A 19,850-nucleotide genomic window follows, 5' to 3' on the forward strand; every position below is an offset into this window, starting at 1 on the left:
AAGGAACGAGTTGAAGCATCCAAAGCCGTTTTGGCCCATTTTGGAGCTGCACAGGACTTTTTGGCTAGGTTAGTGACTGAGGATGAAACCTGGCTCCACATCTATGATCCTGAAACCAAGGAACAGTCAAAGGAATGGTGCCACAGCGGGTCCCATGGCTGAAGAAGTTCTGAACCCAGAAATCGGCCAAAAAAGTCATGGCGTACGTTTTCTGGGACATAGACGGAATTCTGTTGGTGGTCCACATACCTCGGCGCTCTAGTATCACTGGACAGTATTATGCTAACCTCCTGCACCAGCTGAAGGAGGCAATTAGGACAAAACGCCGTGGAAAGTTGATCCGCCGTGAAAGAGATCATTTTTTTGCAGGACAATGCACCTGCGCACACGTCCAACGTTGTGGCTGCCAAATTGAACACACTGGGTTTTTCAATTGGTCCACCATGCCCCCTACTCACCTGAACTGCCCCCTTCGGACTATTATTTGTTCCCGAATTCGAAGAGCCACCTAAAGGGGCAAAGTTTTGAGGACATTTCTGACGTCAAAGATGCTGCTGAGAGCTGGTTTGCGGCACAACCAAAGCACTTTTATTTTAACGGTCTAGAAGAGCTGCAACTATGCTGTACCAAGTTCATCAGTCTAAAGGGGGAATATGTTGAATAAACCCCCTCGTATATGTGCAATTTCCCTCACCTCTTGGATTGTAAGTGCTATATTAAGACTGTTAAATAATAATATTATTAATATTAATTATTTTTATCTATTATCCTCCCTCCTATTGTGTGATGCTTCCCCTACCTCTTAGATTGTAAGCTCTTCGGGGCAGGGTCCTTTCTATCCTCCTCATGTGTCATTGTTTGTATTGGTCATTCGTTTGCAACATTGCTGCACGATATGTTGGTGTTTTATTATACTGTTAAACAATACTAATTATTTATCAAAGTGTTTGAAGTTTTAGGGTGTCAATCAGACAGGTTGCGTTGTCAGTGGAACCTCTAGGCTAGAACGGTTGTAAAGTAGAATAAAACTCTTTTTACACTTATCTGTCCCGGTTACACTTTAAATGCTGCCAACTTCCTTATTCTCTGTGCTGATCTTCCGCCATCTTGATTGTCCAGGTTAAGATGCGGTAACTTGTGCAGACGAGTGGGAGCTCATTCAGTTCCACAAGCTGCAGGGGGCACCAAAATGCTGAGTTTCCTCTGTTGAGGTGCACATGTGCAGCACAGAGATTTTGACAGGTAAATAGCTTTTGTTAAAAAAGGGGAACTTTAAGTCTACTTTCACTTTAACTGGGCGTGGGATGGGAACTGCAGGAATTGCTTCTGAACCAGAAGGCTAATCCTCCTCCCCACACTTAGGCTACGTACACACTTCAGATCATTCTCGTCCGATAACCACCTCAGGGCTGAAAACCGATGAGAATCTGGCAGGAGCACAGCGCTCATCGTCCATCATTCTGTCGTCCTCCCTAGCGGATCCACAGTCAAAGAACAAACAATTGTAATGAAAGTGAAAGGAAGAGAGCACAGCGGGGTGCCACTCATCGTTCTCCCCTCTTCATGGAGCCATATGCACTGCGCTCGTTCACGCGCCATGCAGACTTTTGTTAAGGATCTTTCACAATCCTTTCCAACGACAATTTTTGCAAGTGTGGACCAAGCCTTACATTACTTGATAGATGCAAGTAAACATAAAGGGACCGAAGAAGATGTAGAGAACAGCAAGTGCACCTATATGATTTTTTTTTTTTTTTTTTTTTAGTTTTTTTTTTTTTCAACACATGCAATGTATTAAACAAATCAACGAGCTGACACATAAGTATTGTCAGGTTATACTGACCGGTAAACCGGTGAGTCCTGTAATACACAATTCCCCTACTTCATAGTACAATAGAGCTAGGAGAAGCCATATTGCACGGTTAGCTCAAATCCTAATCAGAGAATCTGTACATGTAAGAAAGCATTTGGTTCTTGCTGTCATTTCTCTGTGCCTGGCAGTATCCCTGGTCTGTTTGCTCTACAATTAGAAGCTCATCGTTTCCTCTCCATACATCAAAGTAACATTCTCCTCTCAGCAGGACTTGTCCAGCACACGTCCAGCCGGCTCAGCTTCCCTGGGATAATGAAAGCCAGTGAGTTTAATCCTTTCAGTACTTATTGTTACAAAGGATGTGATTCTAGAAATAATCACTAGACTACTAGGCTGTGATTCTTTATAACTGCAAATAGAAATTACCAGGATTAAAAAAGCGATAGGCAAAAAATATAAAAAGGAAAAGGTCTTAGGTAAAATTATTCAGACAGAAACCAGACAGACGTATGACTAAGTTTACAGCCAAGTCACCTATAGCCAAAAGTATGCATGCACGTGTGTATTATTAATAATATAAAGGACTTATAAAGTGCCAACATATCATGCAGCGATGTACAATAAATAGGGCTTGCAAATGACAGACAGATGCAGACACAGGAGGAGAAGGCCCCGCCCCGAAGAGCTTACAATCTAGGAACATAGGTAGCATTGTGAGTGATATGCAAGGTAAAATGTAGTCGAAATTTGGCAGCATCTTCTACTTGGAGAAGGAATTCTAGGGCCTGGATAATTGTAGTGATAATTGTGGTGCTGCATATTTCAGCTATTTGGGATCCAGGCCTTGAATATCGTGGAAAGGATGGGTAGGCAAGACGGGGAATTTGGAGATAGATAGGAGGCAACTGGCTGATGGTGTTAAAGAATTAGGGGGTGGAATTGAAGCCTGAAACTAGGTGCGGCTCAGGAAGAGAGACCTGTGAAAGGCCTATGGCAAAAAGTACTTCTACAGCAGAGGCTCCAAACCCTGAACTTGGGACAATTACTATGAGTGCCAGTCTGGGATCTTATTTCTATGTTTTGTTTTTATACTGTATACTGAGGAAAGCTTATTTTGCATTTAAAAAAACACTTACTTTTTAACAGTATATCCTGTGTGATGAACTGATCATATATATATTTATATATAAAAAAAATCTATATGATTCTTCTCACATGTTATGTGCTTTTCTGCCATTGATAGTCAAATAATGAGATTTAAGATTCTACCCATCATTACAAAATGCCATTTTATCAAATTTCTGCCTTGCTACAGGTGCCCCACTAAAACAAAAAAAAACAAAAACAAAGGTTACCTTTTAAAACCAGGCTTTTCCAAAGGCCATCAAGAACTGTATTCGAGTAGGTGATACGGATCAGTTGCAGACACGACCCTGAAGCAGTTCACTGATCACACTGACGAAATGCGTGCATTGCCTGGCATTAATGGACATCTTTACACAGCTGTCTGTATTCTATATGAAGTGCATTGTATACCTTGATTGGTTTCATGGTACAAAGGTTGGAGAATTAGGGTTACAATGTCCGTGTAGTGGAAAACCTAAAGAGTCCACAGTGGTAGAAACAAATATATTGAACCTTTGCCTGAAGGCGTGCAGCAGGTACCAATAGGATTTTATGACCATGTTGTCATTATTTTATTTTTTCAATTGAGTATTATTTCATTCAACATCTAAGCAGTAAAGATATTTTTACTATTTATCTCACTTGTACCCTTGAGATAGGCTACGTACACACTTGCAATAATTGTAAGAAAACAAATGAATAACGACCGATCAACGATTATGCAAGATTATTTTGAACGATTGTATTGTGCACAATTCTGTACATGCTGTAATGATACGATCGTTCAAAAAGTATCCACCAATAATGTACACACACTAGATACAATCCTTTGAACGATGAAGGAAGTGACGTGTGCCGCAGAACGATCCCTGATCACTGAACGACCGTACACACAATAGACCGCAAACGATCGTCACCAAAGCAGATCCGTCGGGACCGTCGTTCGTTTCCAGCGAGATTGCTTATTCATCGGCGTCGCTGTGCACTTTTTTGTTAACGATTATAGGAACAAACAGTTTCCAATGATAATTATTGCACATGTGTACAAAGCCTTAGGCTCTTCTATGAACACTTTCTGGGAAAGATTTTTCTGGAACCCTTTGAGTCAGCTGGAATTAAGGGGTGGCACAGAATATATAAATGAGTGGGGCCATCCATTGAGAATCTAATATAGCAGATATAAAAGTGTCACAAGGTATAAATATCAGTATTTACAGCATGATTCTTTTTACCTAAGAGTTGCACTTTAACATCCCACCCTGATAAGCGATTTGCCAGCTAATGACACAACTGGTCAGATCGGAACCATCCAGAGATAATTAATTAGTGATTGGCACGTCGTTTACCATAGCAAAAGCAATTCAGATACATGGAATACTATCCCATGCGTGACATTTTATGAAGCGAACATTAATAACATACCATTTTTCAGCACAACGTGATTATATATCTGCAGACTCAATTTATGCTTCAAATTGTTAGAGGCAAAACAAGCAATTTAACAAACAAAGCATATTTTTCTGTATTCTCGCTTGCAGAATAAGAGGGGGAAAAAAACAAAAGAATTTATCTGTGCATTGGATAGAATGGGATATGATGGATGTACAGTGCCCTCTGCTGGGAGGATAGAGTAATACTAAAGGGGTGAGGACCATTTCCACCCAGCAACAAGCTGTATACAGAGCAGTCATCTCCCCATAGGAAGCTTATGGCAGGCACTGCACATCATGCCCAGTAATTGGATATAGTGCAGTCTGCAATATGTGTATAGACAAATAATTCCAGGAGGGAGATGTAAAGGACAAAGGATGTTACAATATGAGGTTTGCTTTATTCTGGTGTGCAGCAGAATTATAAGTATAGGAATGTAATATATTCTGGATTTACAGCGGGCATTTTCGAGGCTTAAATGGGGTTATAAAGAAAAAAACGTTTCCAACCAAATTACTAACTGCAAACCTCTGAGCCCCCACTGACCTTGGTACGAATAATGTCTGTTCTGCAGCATTAAGCAGAGTACACAGATATGGCTGGCGTTGGAAAAGGAGGGAAGTTATGAACAAAACCCTGCACCAACCTACTGTTTATTACACATTATTTCAGAGTATTTATAAAGCGCGGACATATAACGCAGCGATGTACAAAGCCCATAGTCATGTCACTAGCTGTCCCTCACAGGAGCTCACAATCTAATGTCCCTACCATAGCCATATACCACTAATACTGGGACAGTCTAAGGTCAATTTTTGTGGGGAAGCCAATTAACCTAACTGCATGTTTTTGGAATGTGGGAGGAAACCAGAGTACCCGGAGGAAACCCACGCAAACACAGGGAGATCATACAAACTCCATGCACTCGAACCTGAGACCTAGCGCTGCAAAGGACAGAGCGCTTCAGATTTCAGTAAGTGCAAAATCTGCGGAGGTGGTTACTTTGGGTTGGAGGAGGGAGGGAAATTAGTCAACTGTACTTTATATAAATATAGTGTTATCCTCATGAAAGGATCACTTTGAAAAATTGGCGATCCTCTGCAGATGCGTTTGTTGCCAGGGATAACCGGCCATTCCAGCATCCCTTGCGGGACTGAACACCCACAAGAATTGTGAAGGAGCCAATCAAAATGCCTGAAGATCGTCTTCAGGAAGAGAAGGATGGATGGCGGCACTTTGGGATGGAATGGGGACAGGCGAGTATCATGGGTTTAGTTCCGCTTTAAGTTCCCCTCACTTTATGTATGTTATGGGATACTTCCCCACCTCTTAGATGTAAGCTCCTCAGGGCAGGGTCCTCTCCCCCTCCTGTGTCACTGTCTGTATCTGTCTGTCACTTGCAACCCCTATTTAATGTACAGCACTGCGAAATATGTTGTCGCTATATACATACATCATATGTTGTCGCTATATATTAGAGGTTAGCTTAATGCAACTCCTGTGCAGGTGTGAAGTCATTCCTGGCAGACGCAAGGGAAGCCATAATTGCCCCAAGTCCTGCATGTTTGGATGGGAGTTACGTCATCGTGGCCCAGCCACGAAGATAGTCTCCAGGATAAGAAAAATGAAGATGGCAGGCCCATAATAAGCAATTATCAGGGTTTAGTCCCACTTTACGCTTCCCTCTCTTTCTGTATGTTAACTGTAACAAAGTTAGCTGGTGGAAGACAAACTAGTATATAGCAAATCTCTCTATTGCGACTACAGCATTTTTCCCAGAATTTTGGTAGCCTTTGTATTGTGACCCGACGATTCAATAGCCACCCAAAAACAGCCGGGTGGTTATTGTAAATTGTTGGGTGGTGCGCACAGCTAAAACGGTCTGGGGAGAACACTAGACTACTTCACAACAGACCCAGATGTCTACCATTGTACTACCCAACATTATAGCTTGTACAAAGACACACAAAAGTACAACAGTCCTTCCAAAATGCACCAATTACATGAGGAATTCAGTAAAACATCATCCTCCTCCTTCCCTGAATCATGATGTATGAAAAATAGTTGTAAACAAAGTTCCACAACAGCGTTCCCTCTCCTTTCTGCTACAAGCTGAGGCAACGTGTGAAAACAATAACGGAATTACTGACCTGTTTTGGTAAGTAAGAGATTGTCCAGATGTCTGTCTCCCACACCGAGGATGTATGTTATGACGCAGTATCCCGCTGAAAGAAAATAATATCGTGTGAGGAGATCATTACTGTGTCTGTTAACAAGCTACAGAAACATGGGCAATCCCAGAGGACAAAGAAAAAACCTCTAAACAGTACCATGCATTGCTCTCCAAGTACAAGTGTCAATTGTATTTTTTAAACTATTTTTTTCACTATAATCTGTATTCTCCTAGATTTGTGGAGTGATGCAGCAATAAACCTTTCCAAATGATAGAGACTGGTCACTGCTGCTCTGTACCATTTTCCGGGGTAAATGGTCTTGTATCTTCTTCAATAGTTTTCTGCAGGTAGCCCTTAGTGCGTGAACCTTTTAGAGCTTTACCAGAGTTCGGATATCATCAGCAAAGGCACCACAATGACGTTGTCACTGCTAATTTTACAAGCTTGGGAGGTAAGAGAAGGAGACTTGCTGTGCACTCCATCATCATGTGGGAATCACCATGATGTCCCCCATATCTGTCATTAAAAAATACTCCACTTTATTCCCAATGACAGAACACAGCAGTAGAATAGTGAAGGGAAGGTATGTGCAGGCATTTAGAAAAACCTGTTTCTTTGTTCTGCACCTACAATTTATTTCCTGCTTCATCATTTACCAATGCAAAATCCACTCAAGTTTTCCAGCTGTCAAATGACTAAACCTCTAATGCCTGTTAAGGTTCCAGCATTGCAACAGCCTGAGATTTGCTTTATTTTAGCATGCGGAATTATATTCTGGATTCCCAGCTGGCCTCTCGACATATAAGTGGAGCGATAAAGAGATTTTATGAACACTTTCCGAACCCAAATTTCCCACGGTAGACCTCTAGGCACTCATTGACCTTGATAGAAATAATGGCTGTTCTGCAGAATAATGCATTAGGTCAAGCACAGGTACACACATATGGCTGGAATATGGAAGATGGCCTTGGAGTACGAGGGTAGAGGTGGATAGTGCAAGGAGAAGCTATGATTCTAGGGGCTCTCCATGAACTCACAGAGATACAATCACCCCTTTAGATTTATAGCAACACCAGCCCTTAAACAGTAGGCACTTTTTAGCCAAGCAAAGTGCAGTTTTAATTACAACCCAATATATTCTAAAATTTTTAAACTTACCACAGCTTTTCACATATGTGTCCATGACCTCGGCACTTATTCCATAGGGCCCTTTATCACTGGGAGCATATTTCCTAAAAAAGTTCTATAAAAGAAAATTGTGTCAACTGATTGCTAAAACAAAAAGTAAAAAAAAAAATAGTTTCAGTGCCTCTTTCTCCTTTTTTTGTTTTACCAATTGCCCTGATGCTTGTGTGACCCCCCACCTGGCCTATTTTTATATTCTGCCCTCTGTATTTATTGCTCAGATTATGTCCTTCATTTTACATTGCGTACATCTGGTTGGGCAGTCTCGATTCAATATGCTAATTACTATATCTGAATTTCATTGTTTTCGTATTACTGCTTTTGGGTTGTGTCCTGCCACATTTGTTGTATTTTATTATATCTATTGTCTTTCCCCTTGTTTTTTTGGGCTTTAATAACATTTATCTTGCAAGAAAAGAAATCACAAATACATCAAACTTGTAGCCCTCCTCATTCTATTAAAATACTTTTGTCTGGATCTCCATAGAATAAATTTTTCCAACAGGGACTCAGATAGCAATAATTTTTTTTTTTTTTTTAACAGAGGCTCCAATGGTCTAAAACAAAAATGTTGGGGGTGGATTTGAATTTTAACATATTGTTATAGGGAGGGTGGATGAGGAGGACTGCCATGTTTATATTGTTACAGTGGGGGTGGATGGGGAGGACTGCCATGTTTGATATTTGATGATTTGAAGTATTCTCATACAGCTGAAGAAGTGTCACTTCCTAGTCAATAAGAGGTCAATTACATGAGGACAAAGGGACCACTAAAAATGATCAATGCAATATGATGAGTTAACATTTGGCTCATCTATGGCCTATGGCTCCTCCTTGGTGATACCGAATGGCCACTGTTGGAAGAACAATACATCAGCACCTTAGAAATGTATCATCATGACCGCTCTAAGGGAAAGTAGGTGTGTGTGTATATATATATATATATATATATATATATATATATTGAGTTCTCTATATATTTATATAACGTAATGGAACTATAAAGTTTTGCTGCCTGGGGATCATGTTGTCACGTCTGACAGACCTTTATTTTCATTGGTGATATCAAACACTCATCGGTGATAAACACTCACCTGAATACTTCCTTCTGTAGCGAGCACTTCAGCAACCGGTACAGACTGAATAAACTGCATAAATCCTATTAGAGAAATTACAGATCATATTAGTGACACATTTTACACACAAACTTGTATTTCACACAGCCCATTCTACAGACAAATCTTTCCTTTTTCAACAATTTGCTACTTTAAACTGAAATGTAAAGAACTTTTTCACAATTTTGCTAGCTCAGACTATGCGGTGCATACATGAATGGACTTTCATGAGTTCATTTCCAACAATTTGTTCAGTACACATGTTGATGGTAGGCAAAAAAATGAATTGATTGTACTAACCCACATTGCCATCGATGTATGGAGCATAGCGAAAAAATATTAAAGAAAGGTGTTCGTGTGCATAAAATTCTGCAGGTTTATCGAGATCTACAAAGCCTGTCAGGCACTTCTACTCTCAGTGGGAATTCGCCATCTGACAGTACGAGGATCCTTTAATTCTACCATCAATATAGATCACTTTTTGTTGATAAAATTTAGACATTTAAATTGGAATTATGGTCAATTCAATGAACGGATTGTGCTGCTCTATCAAAAACAAAATAAATAAATAAACCTGTATGGCCAGCTTAAAGTGGAACTAAAGCCAGACTTAAATCAGGCCGGTGGTTATTGCAAAAAGGGACAGGGATGTCCCTTCTGTAATAACCGTTTTTACTTGCCTGAACGCTGCCCAGCTGTCATATTTTTCTAAGGTGCTCATGTAGGGAAACCTAGCAATCCTGGCTTCCCTTGTGCATGCTGAGAGTTGCACATGTGCTGGAGTTAAGCCATCCCAGCATGGCCAATCAGGATGGAAATATATATACATAAAGAGGAAGAGGAAAAGGCACCCTGCGATAGAGAAGGTATTGGTGAGCGGTGCAAGCTTACATCCACTTTAAGGATCAAGTGAAGAACCTCTGAGTTGTTGAGCAGCAATACAGTGTATATATCCTGAGGTTTCTCTCACTCCAGTTATTTACCTTACATTAGGAGCATAGCACACTATTTGTGAAGCCACAAATTAAAGGGAATACAAGTGTCTAGAGATTTTTTTTTTCTATCTATTATTAGCATTGTGTGCATTATTATTGGAGGATCTGGCTGGATTGGATCATTGGGCCTGTGTGCTTTCAATTACTGATCTGCTACTTAGACTGTTTGTTCCTGTCCCTTAAAATAGAATTATAGGCAAAATGACATATCGGTTGCCATGTCTGAAAATATCACCACAGCAGAGGCCCTGCTTGATCTAGCAAACCTCAACCGGTGAATCTCCGCTAATGACATGATCTAGGAAATCTCCGCTAAGCCAAGTTTTCAGGCAATGCAGGAGGTTTTGCTGGGTTTGGCTATTGTTAAGAAAATATTTTCTTATATGTTTACACTGGAGTTCTTAAAATACACAACAATCTGACGATTCTAAAATCCATTTTAAAATAAACTACAATTCACTTGTTTCATATCTTTCTCAATCCATTAAACGGCTTTATCTTTTTTTGAGAACAGCTGCTCCTAAACGAAGCAGGAGGAGAACAAACATCCATTTGTAGCCCCCACCCTCCACTTCTCCAGAGCCAGGAAAAGACTCATTTTGTCTGAGATTTCCATTAAGGAACACTACGGTACAATAACTGTTCTTAGCCCAACAAAGGAACTATTAAAATGTCCTCAGAAAAAGCACTTCAATTATATGTACGGATCTTAGTGAAAATCCCAGCCGCTCTATTTGTAAACAGAACGGAACACTTGAAAGGAGTGCTAACTATTAACTTGCCGAGGCTGGACACAGACAGGCAGTGGGCTTTTAAGATTTGATCTTCCAGATTAATGCGATTTACAGCTGCAAAGTGTCCAGAAAAGGTATGATGATTTGCAACTCAAAAGGAGACACTGGGCTAAACTGAGTATAAATAGGCTTTAAGACACCACATTGTGAGGGTCACACCTACTTTCATTGTCGACAAAAAAAAAGTCTTGCAACTATGCAATGCAGCACTGACCCTCTTCCGGATAAAATTATGGCTTGAGTAACCCACTTCCTATATACTTAGCAGTGTTCTTCCCAGACCTTTTTAGGTTGGCACACCACCCTGCACTTTTCAGTAACTACCTGGCTGTTTTTGGGTGGTTACAATTTCTTCTCAGCCGGCATAAAAATAAAAATCGGGTTTGAACAGTACCTAGAGTGTCATAGGCACCCCACCCCTTCCCCCAATGGGTGCATCATCATGCAACTTGGGTTCATCATACTGCACTAAATGGAGCCCATATATCACTACATCCCACTTGTCACTAGTGGTTACTGCATACAGTTTCCACATTGCAATATTTTAACCTTTGGTGATCCTTTACACCACAGGTGTCAAACATCTGGTCCCTGTGGCCATTTAACCCCGCCGGCTGTATGATTGAAGAGGATTTTTTAAATGCAAAAGCTGAAAAAAGCTTTAAAAATCCTCTTAATTTTATATTTTCCACCCAGTCCCGCCTACCTGCCTGCACAGCCCGGCCCACCAGGTACACACTTAATGATCACACGCTGGGGACGCAGATGTTGGCCGGGCATCGCAAGCTTGCACAGATGCCTGGCTGGCATCGGCAGGAGAAGAAGACACCGACGTCGCTGGAGGACGCTGCTGGAACTGGAACTCCCTGTAAATTCCACCCTGAGTGTGGCTTGGGGTTACCGCTTTTAGCATAAAAAATCCACCCCGAGCCACACTCGGGAATACTGCCAGGGAGGTTAACAAGGCCCGCGGTAACTGTGCCGTTGAATATAACAGGATATTTCCCTCCATCTTCAGTTTTGAAGTATAATTTTGCTGGCATGAGGGCACTCTGTAGATAGAAAAAGAAAAGAATTACTGAAAGGGGAAACTTTTTTGCTTTTACATTTTAAACTGATGATATGAGTAGTTTGCTTTCAGACTCCTTCCCTAAAACTCCAATCTTGCAACAAGCACATGGCTTCTTTGTTAGCATAAGAGATAATTATAGTGTGAAGAACATATCAACTGTCCCAACATTTTACCAGTGGGTCAAATTAAAAATAAGAAATACTGAAATAACCAACAGTAAATAGCTAAAGGCCTTGGGTACAAGAGATAGACCCTAAAAACCATAAGATATGTCCTACAGCTTGCTTTTCTTGCTGCATTGTAGCCCTCCAGGCACTATTTCCAAGGAGACTGAGATGCAAGTACAGCCTGGGCAATGCCAAGAGGTCTCCATAGGCATACAAGTCAATCTGATGAATAGGACGGGTAACTGCAGGCCAACAAAGAGCCAATTATTTTTAAGAAACCCATTCCTGATCACGCAGATACTTCCATGATAGTGTACCTTCTCCAGTATTGGGGAGCTTTATTAAATCATGCTTGTAATGTGATGGCAGGTTGGAAAAACTAATATTACAGCACGGTAGGCTGTACCACCTTTAGGTACCAGAAACAGGTGACAGAGATACCTTTCTGATATCTGTATACACTTAGTCCAAGCTGCTGGTTGCTGCCAATTCTGATGTTGTATGTGGTGTGGCAGATTAGCCTGTTATCAATAGCAAAAAACATTTTATGTGTACAAACCATTCTAATAGAAGATAGAGAGATAGATAGATTAAATTAACCCATAACAATTAATAGAAAAACAATTAATACAAATACAACGTATGAATGGGCACCTTGAAGAGTGTGGCTTTCTCTGGAATGATGCCCCTGATTTTCACTTGGGGCTCCAACGGTAGAGGGATTGGTTCGATCTCCGATAGGTTCATCTTTTCATTGTCTGCCAGCAAGGCCTGGAGCCTTTCATTCTGTGAACAAGAATGGAACGGTGGGTCATATGACCAGAGGCGGGAAACACAGCAACTACCATGAAATCAGTTGAATTACAGCCTATATTCACACCGGCTCTCACGGTAAATGGTTTTACTGAAGTAGGCAATCTATGAGCTCTCAACCATTATCAGCCATTCCTTTAAAAATCAAGCACAAAATCTGTATGGAAGATTACACTCATATAGATACAACAGGTACAAAGACGGTGTGGAAGATGTTGGCCTTTAATGTATTTATTTTTTTGAATGAACTCTATGGAATTGTGTTTTTTTTAATCTGTCCTATTAAACCTGTCAGAGAATGTAAATTCTAATGAACCTCTCAAATGATTTACACAGCAGCACTATGCATGGTGTCTGTGACCTCTGTTGCTGGTTCCTCGGCTCTAGCCTGGCAATGAATCAGAATCATCGCCTTGATCCAGTGAGCCAAGAAGTAACAGAAGAAGAGGAAAAGGTCAATCTGGATATAGAGGTCACCTTCCAAGCTAAGCAGTGTAGCAATGACGTCAGAACACCAAACTAGCTAAACAGAGTCATGTCTTGTGATGGCTCATTATTATTATCCAGTATTTTTATAACGCCTACATATTATGCACCACTGTAAAAGACCATAGTCATGGACCCTGTTGCTCAAAGTGGCTCACAATCTAACGTCCCTACCATAATCATATGTCTTTACTTTAGTCTAAGGTCAATTTTGGGGGGACACCAATTCAACTAACAGCATGTTTTAGGAATGTAGGAGGAAACACGGGAAGAACCTGCAAACTCCATGCAGATAGTGTCCTGTCTGAGATTTGAACCTGGGACCTAGTGCTGCAAAGGCCCGAGTGCTACCCTTTGAGCCACCGTGCTGCCCAAGTCACGTCTTGTTATGCCCCATACAGCAGAACTCTGACTGCGAGAGAAAGGGGTAGAACTTGGGACCAATCAGGTGTAATGCATGGATATGTGCTGTGTGATAATGTAGGACTGTCAAAATCCCATGATTGGTCTCAGAAATATAAATCCTTTGACAGGTAAGACGGTTATAAGTATTAATAAATAGTATTTATATAGCGCCAACATATTATGAAGAACTGTACATTAAATAGGGGTTGTAAATGACAAACAAATACAGAGTGACATAGGAGGAGGAGAGGACCCTGCCGCAAAGAGCTTACAATCTAGGAGGTGGGGGAAGTATCACAATAGAAGGGGACAAAACAGTTTCTATGTAGCTGATTTATAGAGTATTTAGCTGTGTGAATGAAGTTCAGATTGTTTACAACATGCAAATCCTACAGTGAGAATTCTGCTGACTGCAGCTGGGGCGCGTATTACACACAAAGGGTCATATATTAGTTTTAGGGTAGGTGGGGTTTGGAAGGTTGAATTAGTCCCATGTCTCTTTTAGGTCTATGGAAGGTTTGAATCATATCTAGTAAAGTTCCAATTTGAGGTTTCAACCAACCTTTACATTACATAATACATAAAATATTTATATTAAAATATATATTAACATTACATATTATATTGCTACATTGTCCATAAAATAAAATAAAATTCAGGACTGTTGATTGGAACCAACCATAATGTGAACAACAGCTATGCGGGCTTGGAAACTCACTTGAGAAATCTCACAGAGACATAGAACTAACTGTCAAATGGCTAATTTACTCCTCCACCTACTAATACCACTATTATTAATAAACAGGGTTTTTATAGCGCCAACATATTAAGCAGAATTGTACATAAAAATAACTTTAGTATAAATTAACATTTTGGGTGGACCATCTATTTAAATTGTGCGACTGAGAGGAAAATTGGGTGCAGAGATTGTCCCTTCATGTCAAGGTGCAAGCATTAAGTTGCTCATATGCCAATATTGTTTTAGAACCATGGATATCGGGTCATTTCAAGAGTTTGATGGTGAGAGGTGGTCTAGGAAGGGTAGATTGTAGGCAGGTGGTAACTCAGCCTGGGAGGCATGTAGTGTGTGAGAGGGGCATGATGGAGGACATGTTGTAATTGGTTGTGCTTGGGGAGGGGGTGGCATTGCCTAGGAAGGAAGTGCTGTGGTGCCAAGGATTGTGAGGTGGCAACTAATCTATTAGATGGGGTATTGTAAGCAAGGAGTTTGTAACTTTTCATGGTAGATGGGCACAATATGAAAGCAATGACATATTATGGGTTATGTGTTGGCAACAGGGAGGAATGGGAGATCAGTTGGCTATATGTGGCTCAGAGGTTAACACTCCAATCTTTGCAGCGCTGGGTCCCAGATTCAAATCTCGGCCACGACACTATCACCATAAGTTTGCAGGTTCTCCCCGTGTTTGTGTGGGCTTCCTCTGGGTACTTCGGTTTCCTCCTACATTCAAAAAACATGCCCTTAGGTTAACTGACTACCCCAAAAATTGTCCTTAGACTCTGATAATGACATATGACTATGGTAGGGACATTAGATTGTCAGCCCCTTAAAGGGAGAGCTAGTGATATGACAATAGACTTTGTACACCGCTGCAAAATATGATGGCACTATATAAATACTGTGTAATAAAAATAATAATTATTATTATTATTATTATTATTAATATAGGTAGATCTGCTGTAGAGAAAAGGGTAGCTTCGGAGGTGGTGATCCACCAGGAAAAAGAAGCATGGTAGCAGGAAGTAACAGTTGAGAAGGAGTCCTTAGAACCTCAAACACACAACTGATTCCAGTTTTCTCACACAGTATTTTAGTTGTTTAAATAGCAGGTTAAAGATTATCTGAAGTCTGATATTATGGACAGCAGATAATTATTATAAATGAGCTCTATTATGAAAATGTAGCAAATGTTAATCCATGTGTAGCCTTGTCAAGCAGACAGAAAAACAAGAAGGCGGAGGACGGCCACAGACAGTCTAGCGGAGCAGTCTCTTACCTTTTTTTTCCTGTTTCCACTTTCACGCTGCACTGCCTTCATGAGATGAACCAGTCTATCTACAAAGGTCTGCTGTGTTGCCAGCAGCGAACGCATCACTCGCACAGACTTATCGCCCTGGGCCAGAGAACAGAGAGTAGGAATGAGGTCTTTACGCCTATTACTCGGTGTACACGTTATCTGCTTGTTGGGAGACGACAGATATGTTCCCCTTCAAGAGCCAGAGCCGTGTTCACAGCGTCAGACACAGAGCATCATGGGCAGTGGACAATTATTTATTAATGGTAGCTGTTTAATGCAGAATGTGGCATTATCAGCATGGAACAGGCGGCTAAGCTAGGACATAAAATTAGAGACATATCTATGTGGACTTCTGAAATCCTCAGTTAGCCAGTCACACTCACATTGTAATCTACAATATATTAAAATGAACATGTGCTTTTGACTCTATAAATATATATATATATATATATATATAAAGCAACAGGTTCACTTTTATGCTAACTTTCCCCCAGCCTATGCTTACCTGTTGATTCCCCCCGTGCTCTTTTCACCTGAATTGAAAAAAGAAAAAAAAAAAAAAAAAACAAATACTGCTGGGTATAGGGAACATGTGACTCCCGCCGCTTCCTATGTGATAATGCTAGTACTTGGTCATGTGCCCGCATGGATATAGACCTCAGCGGTGTGTAAGCTCCAGCTGGAAAGACTTGGTAGCTTACACAGCGGTTGTTCTGTTTGCTGGAATGGGTAACAAGAGTCGTAGGAGAGCCAATAGGTGGCAAATACCAGTACTAGGAAACTGCAAGGAGACAGATGGACAAGGGGAACCTTTGCATCTCCAAAGTGTTGGATTATAAACATCGAAGTTCAGGAAAACTTCTGGATATGACCTGGTGTGCAGTAAGTACAGCAGCAGGGTTACTCATTCTGGACTAAAAAAAAAGAAATACAATGTTCTTTGAAGTGAACCTGTGCCCAAACCATGCATAGAGAAATAGTTATATATTCTTAGCAATCAGCTTTAGAACAGGCCCCCATTCACCTTTGTATCTTGAAGCATTGTGGAGAGATTTCAAAGTTCAAAGCAGGAGCTTGGGTATCTTAGCTTAATATTAGGAGAATGGATTATTGGTAAGTAGCCAGCCCCTAAATATAACTAATATTGGGTCAGGTGGACCCTTTTAAATGCTGTCATCTAAAGCCACCATTAGCAATCGTTTCTGGTGAGAATTTAGAACATATGTTTACAGACAAGTTGTTCAGTTCTGCAAAGAATCCCATTCTATTCAACGGAGAGGTAAATATGTGAGAGGTTGAGTCTCAAATGATGTACCTGCTGTGGGGACCCCAATTAAAAAATTGCAATCAATGGTGATTCAACATTGTAGGTTACCAATGGCCATGCCAAGGATGTCAGGGGACACCATAGTCAGACTTGTTTTTCACTAATCACAAACCTTTGTTCCTTGGAACAGATCTAGTATGTGTTCAAAGCATGTCTGATGTGAATTTTGAGAATGAAGTTCACAATAAAAGCAACTAAAAAGGTATGTTGTGGTTTGTTTTAAATCTCTTTTGCTCATTTGCTAAAAATATGTAAATAATTTATTATTCATAGTCTGGGCATAGCTGCACTTTAACTACAGGCATCTCATGATACCTACTAGCATGGAGCTGCATCTGTATGCATCTACATATGTATATATGAATGGTGTGCTGCGCAAGAAAAGGTCCCCTTTAACAATATACAGCATAACTCTGGAAAACAGGAAAATGTTATCCTCCGCTGATTGACACTGATTACTTCCAAGGAAGACAGCTCGGCCAGGATACACGGACAGATGCATCAGTCCACATTACCTTCAGCAGCGCCTGGCTAAACCTTCGCATGACATTCAGATACATCTCATGAGTCCGTGGATCTCTCAGCTGGGTGTCCTGATCCTCACATTCCACTATTACATACCTGGGAGACAAATAGCATCACTTGTAAAGTAAGCAGCGATCTTTAGAATCATAATACAATACACTAGTTTGTTTTGTCATTCTGGGAATAATGCAGCAATTAGAGAGGTTACAGCGCTGTGTTGTGTCCAAGATATTCATACACTTAACACTGATTATCTAAAAGACAAGAACACCTGCATATACTGTCACTTAATGTGTAAATGCGGCTGTCAGGACGGAATCAGGAAGTCTACACATTACAAACAGCTTCCAGTAACTGGATACAGACCTGTATGAGAAATTACAATTTGTATAGGTAGTAAGTCATTGCATATGAGCATGCCAGTGTGAGCAGCCAGTCACTGCAAAAGTACACGCCAGTGTGAGCAGCCAGTCACTGCAAAAGTGCACGCCAGTGTGAGCAGCCAGTCACTGCAAAAGTAGCCAGTCATTGCATACGTGCACGCCAGCGTGAGAAGCCAGTCATTGCATACGTGCACGCCAGCGTGAGAAGCCAGTCATTGCATACGTGCACGCCAGCGTGAGAAGCCAGTCATTGCATACGTGCATGCCAGCGTGAGCAGCCAACCATTGCATACGTGCACGCCAGCGTGAGCAGCCAACCATTGCATACGTGCACCCCAGTGTGAGTAGGTTGTATACATACCAGTATAAGCAACCATCAGCTGCACAGGCACCAGCACAAGCAGGCAGCAATTGTATACAAACCAGTAGAGGTAGCCAGTAGCTTTCTACTCATGTATATAAGGTAGTCCGTGGCTGTATACAAACCAGTATAAATAGTTGGCCAGCGTGGAGTTCTTGCAGGCCCGGGAGATGAGGAAGGTGCATAGATCTTGCTGCAAAAAAAGAGAAAATTCACATTAATACTTTGGAAATGTTGCACTAGTGTTATCAGGAACAACACAATAGGAAGATGAGCTGCTCTGTAAAGGGCATATAAAAGGTTATCCATTCTGAATAATTGAGAGCGCTGGCACCTACAGGTCAGGATGGTTTTTAAGCTTCATATTCGGTAAACAAAAATAAAAATGAAAGAAACATTACTTGCCATTTAAAGTGCAAACTATTCCTGTCTAAAACCCCAGGCTTAAAAGGATACCAGATTTAAAATACAAAGTGATAAATGTATATAATGTTAAAAGAAAAAAAAAATGTGGTTTTTAAACTTTTCTAGATTTTAAAATGATTCAAAGTTGGTCCTCATTCATCAACCAGACATTAGATGGTCCATTCACTTTTATACAAGTGGTTACCTGGAGCCTGACTATATATGTTGAATAGTCTCCCCCCAAACCTCCAGAACATTAAACATGCTTTTTAACCTTTACAGTTTAAGAAAAGTATAATTCAATTCCTTTAAGACTTTCTACTGCTGTCTGCAAAAGAAGCAGGTACAGCAACAAGCCGAGGAGGGTTGGTGTGACTTTTTAGAGTGCTGCATTCAGGGTCTGAGATTAAACGGGCTCAAGTCCGTCTCAAGTCAATAACATTTTTTAGGCATCAATGAGCTTTTGAACATCTAATTTTATAGCAAATTCTACAGATGAGCTACCGAAAGAGTTTGGGTTAACAAAATTTATAGCGGAAGGAAACCCAGTGATACTTACCTGTCCCCGTTCCATCACGGGTGCCACCTTCTTTTCTTTTGTTTCTTGTTGTTGGGCCGTCTTGATTGGCAGGGACGGCATGACTCCTAAAAAGGCGCACAGGAGTTCATTAATTCTGGCACGTGTAAGGAAAGTCGGTATTGTAGGGTAACCCTGGCTGTAACTCCCAGCTGCGCATGTGCACCTCAGAGAGATTGTAGCAGGGTGGCAACCAGGCAGGTAAGAATAGTTATTGCAGTGGCAACGTCCCCGGTCCCTTTCTGCAGCAAACACCTCCCTGATCGGCGATTTACAAAGTGGGACTGTAGACTAATAGTCATGGAGGCAGAAAATAAGTACAATCGCAGAATATTAAAAAACCTCAAAACTGAACTCTTGTATCAAAAAAAAAAAAAAAAAATCTTTAATACAGGGCTACAACAACTTACTTCAAGATTTTCAGCTTCCAGTCCATCCTTGGCCTTAGAGGAGGATGCCGGGGAAGGTGGTAAGGTGATTGATGAGATTGGAGAACTGCAAGTCAAATAAAGATGTTTTCAATAAAATAACACACAGGAATACCAAGCAACAGTATGTGAAATGCTAAGGTTATCCATAAAAAAGTGAAAAAAGTAAATAATAAACTTAAAAATCAGGGGTGAATAATAAGAGAACAGTCTCTACTTCTTCAGTAAAT

General features: G+C 40.8%; 1 protein-coding gene across 1 annotated transcript in view; it reads right to left on the bottom strand.

Moving 5' to 3' along the window:
- PIK3C3 (phosphatidylinositol 3-kinase catalytic subunit type 3) overlaps positions 1 to 19,850 on the bottom strand; it is a gene marked incomplete at its 5' end in the record, with an annotated part of 107,499 nt that overhangs the window by 49,395 nt on the left and 38,254 nt on the right. Inside the window, 10 exon segments of the mRNA XM_072413983.1 lie at positions 6,520 to 6,594; positions 7,702 to 7,786; positions 8,823 to 8,887; positions 10,621 to 10,686; positions 11,579 to 11,684; positions 12,526 to 12,657; positions 15,594 to 15,710; positions 17,457 to 17,562; positions 18,336 to 18,403; positions 19,603 to 19,687. Coding sequence (XP_072270084.1) covers positions 6,520 to 6,594; positions 7,702 to 7,786; positions 8,823 to 8,887; positions 10,621 to 10,686; positions 11,579 to 11,684; positions 12,526 to 12,657; positions 15,594 to 15,710; positions 17,457 to 17,562; positions 18,336 to 18,403; positions 19,603 to 19,687 — 905 coding nt within the window.

The sequence above is a fragment of the Pyxicephalus adspersus genome, chromosome 6, assembly GCF_032062135.1.
Source record: "Pyxicephalus adspersus chromosome 6, UCB_Pads_2.0, whole genome shotgun sequence".
NCBI lineage: Eukaryota > Metazoa > Chordata > Amphibia > Anura > Pyxicephalidae > Pyxicephalus > Pyxicephalus adspersus.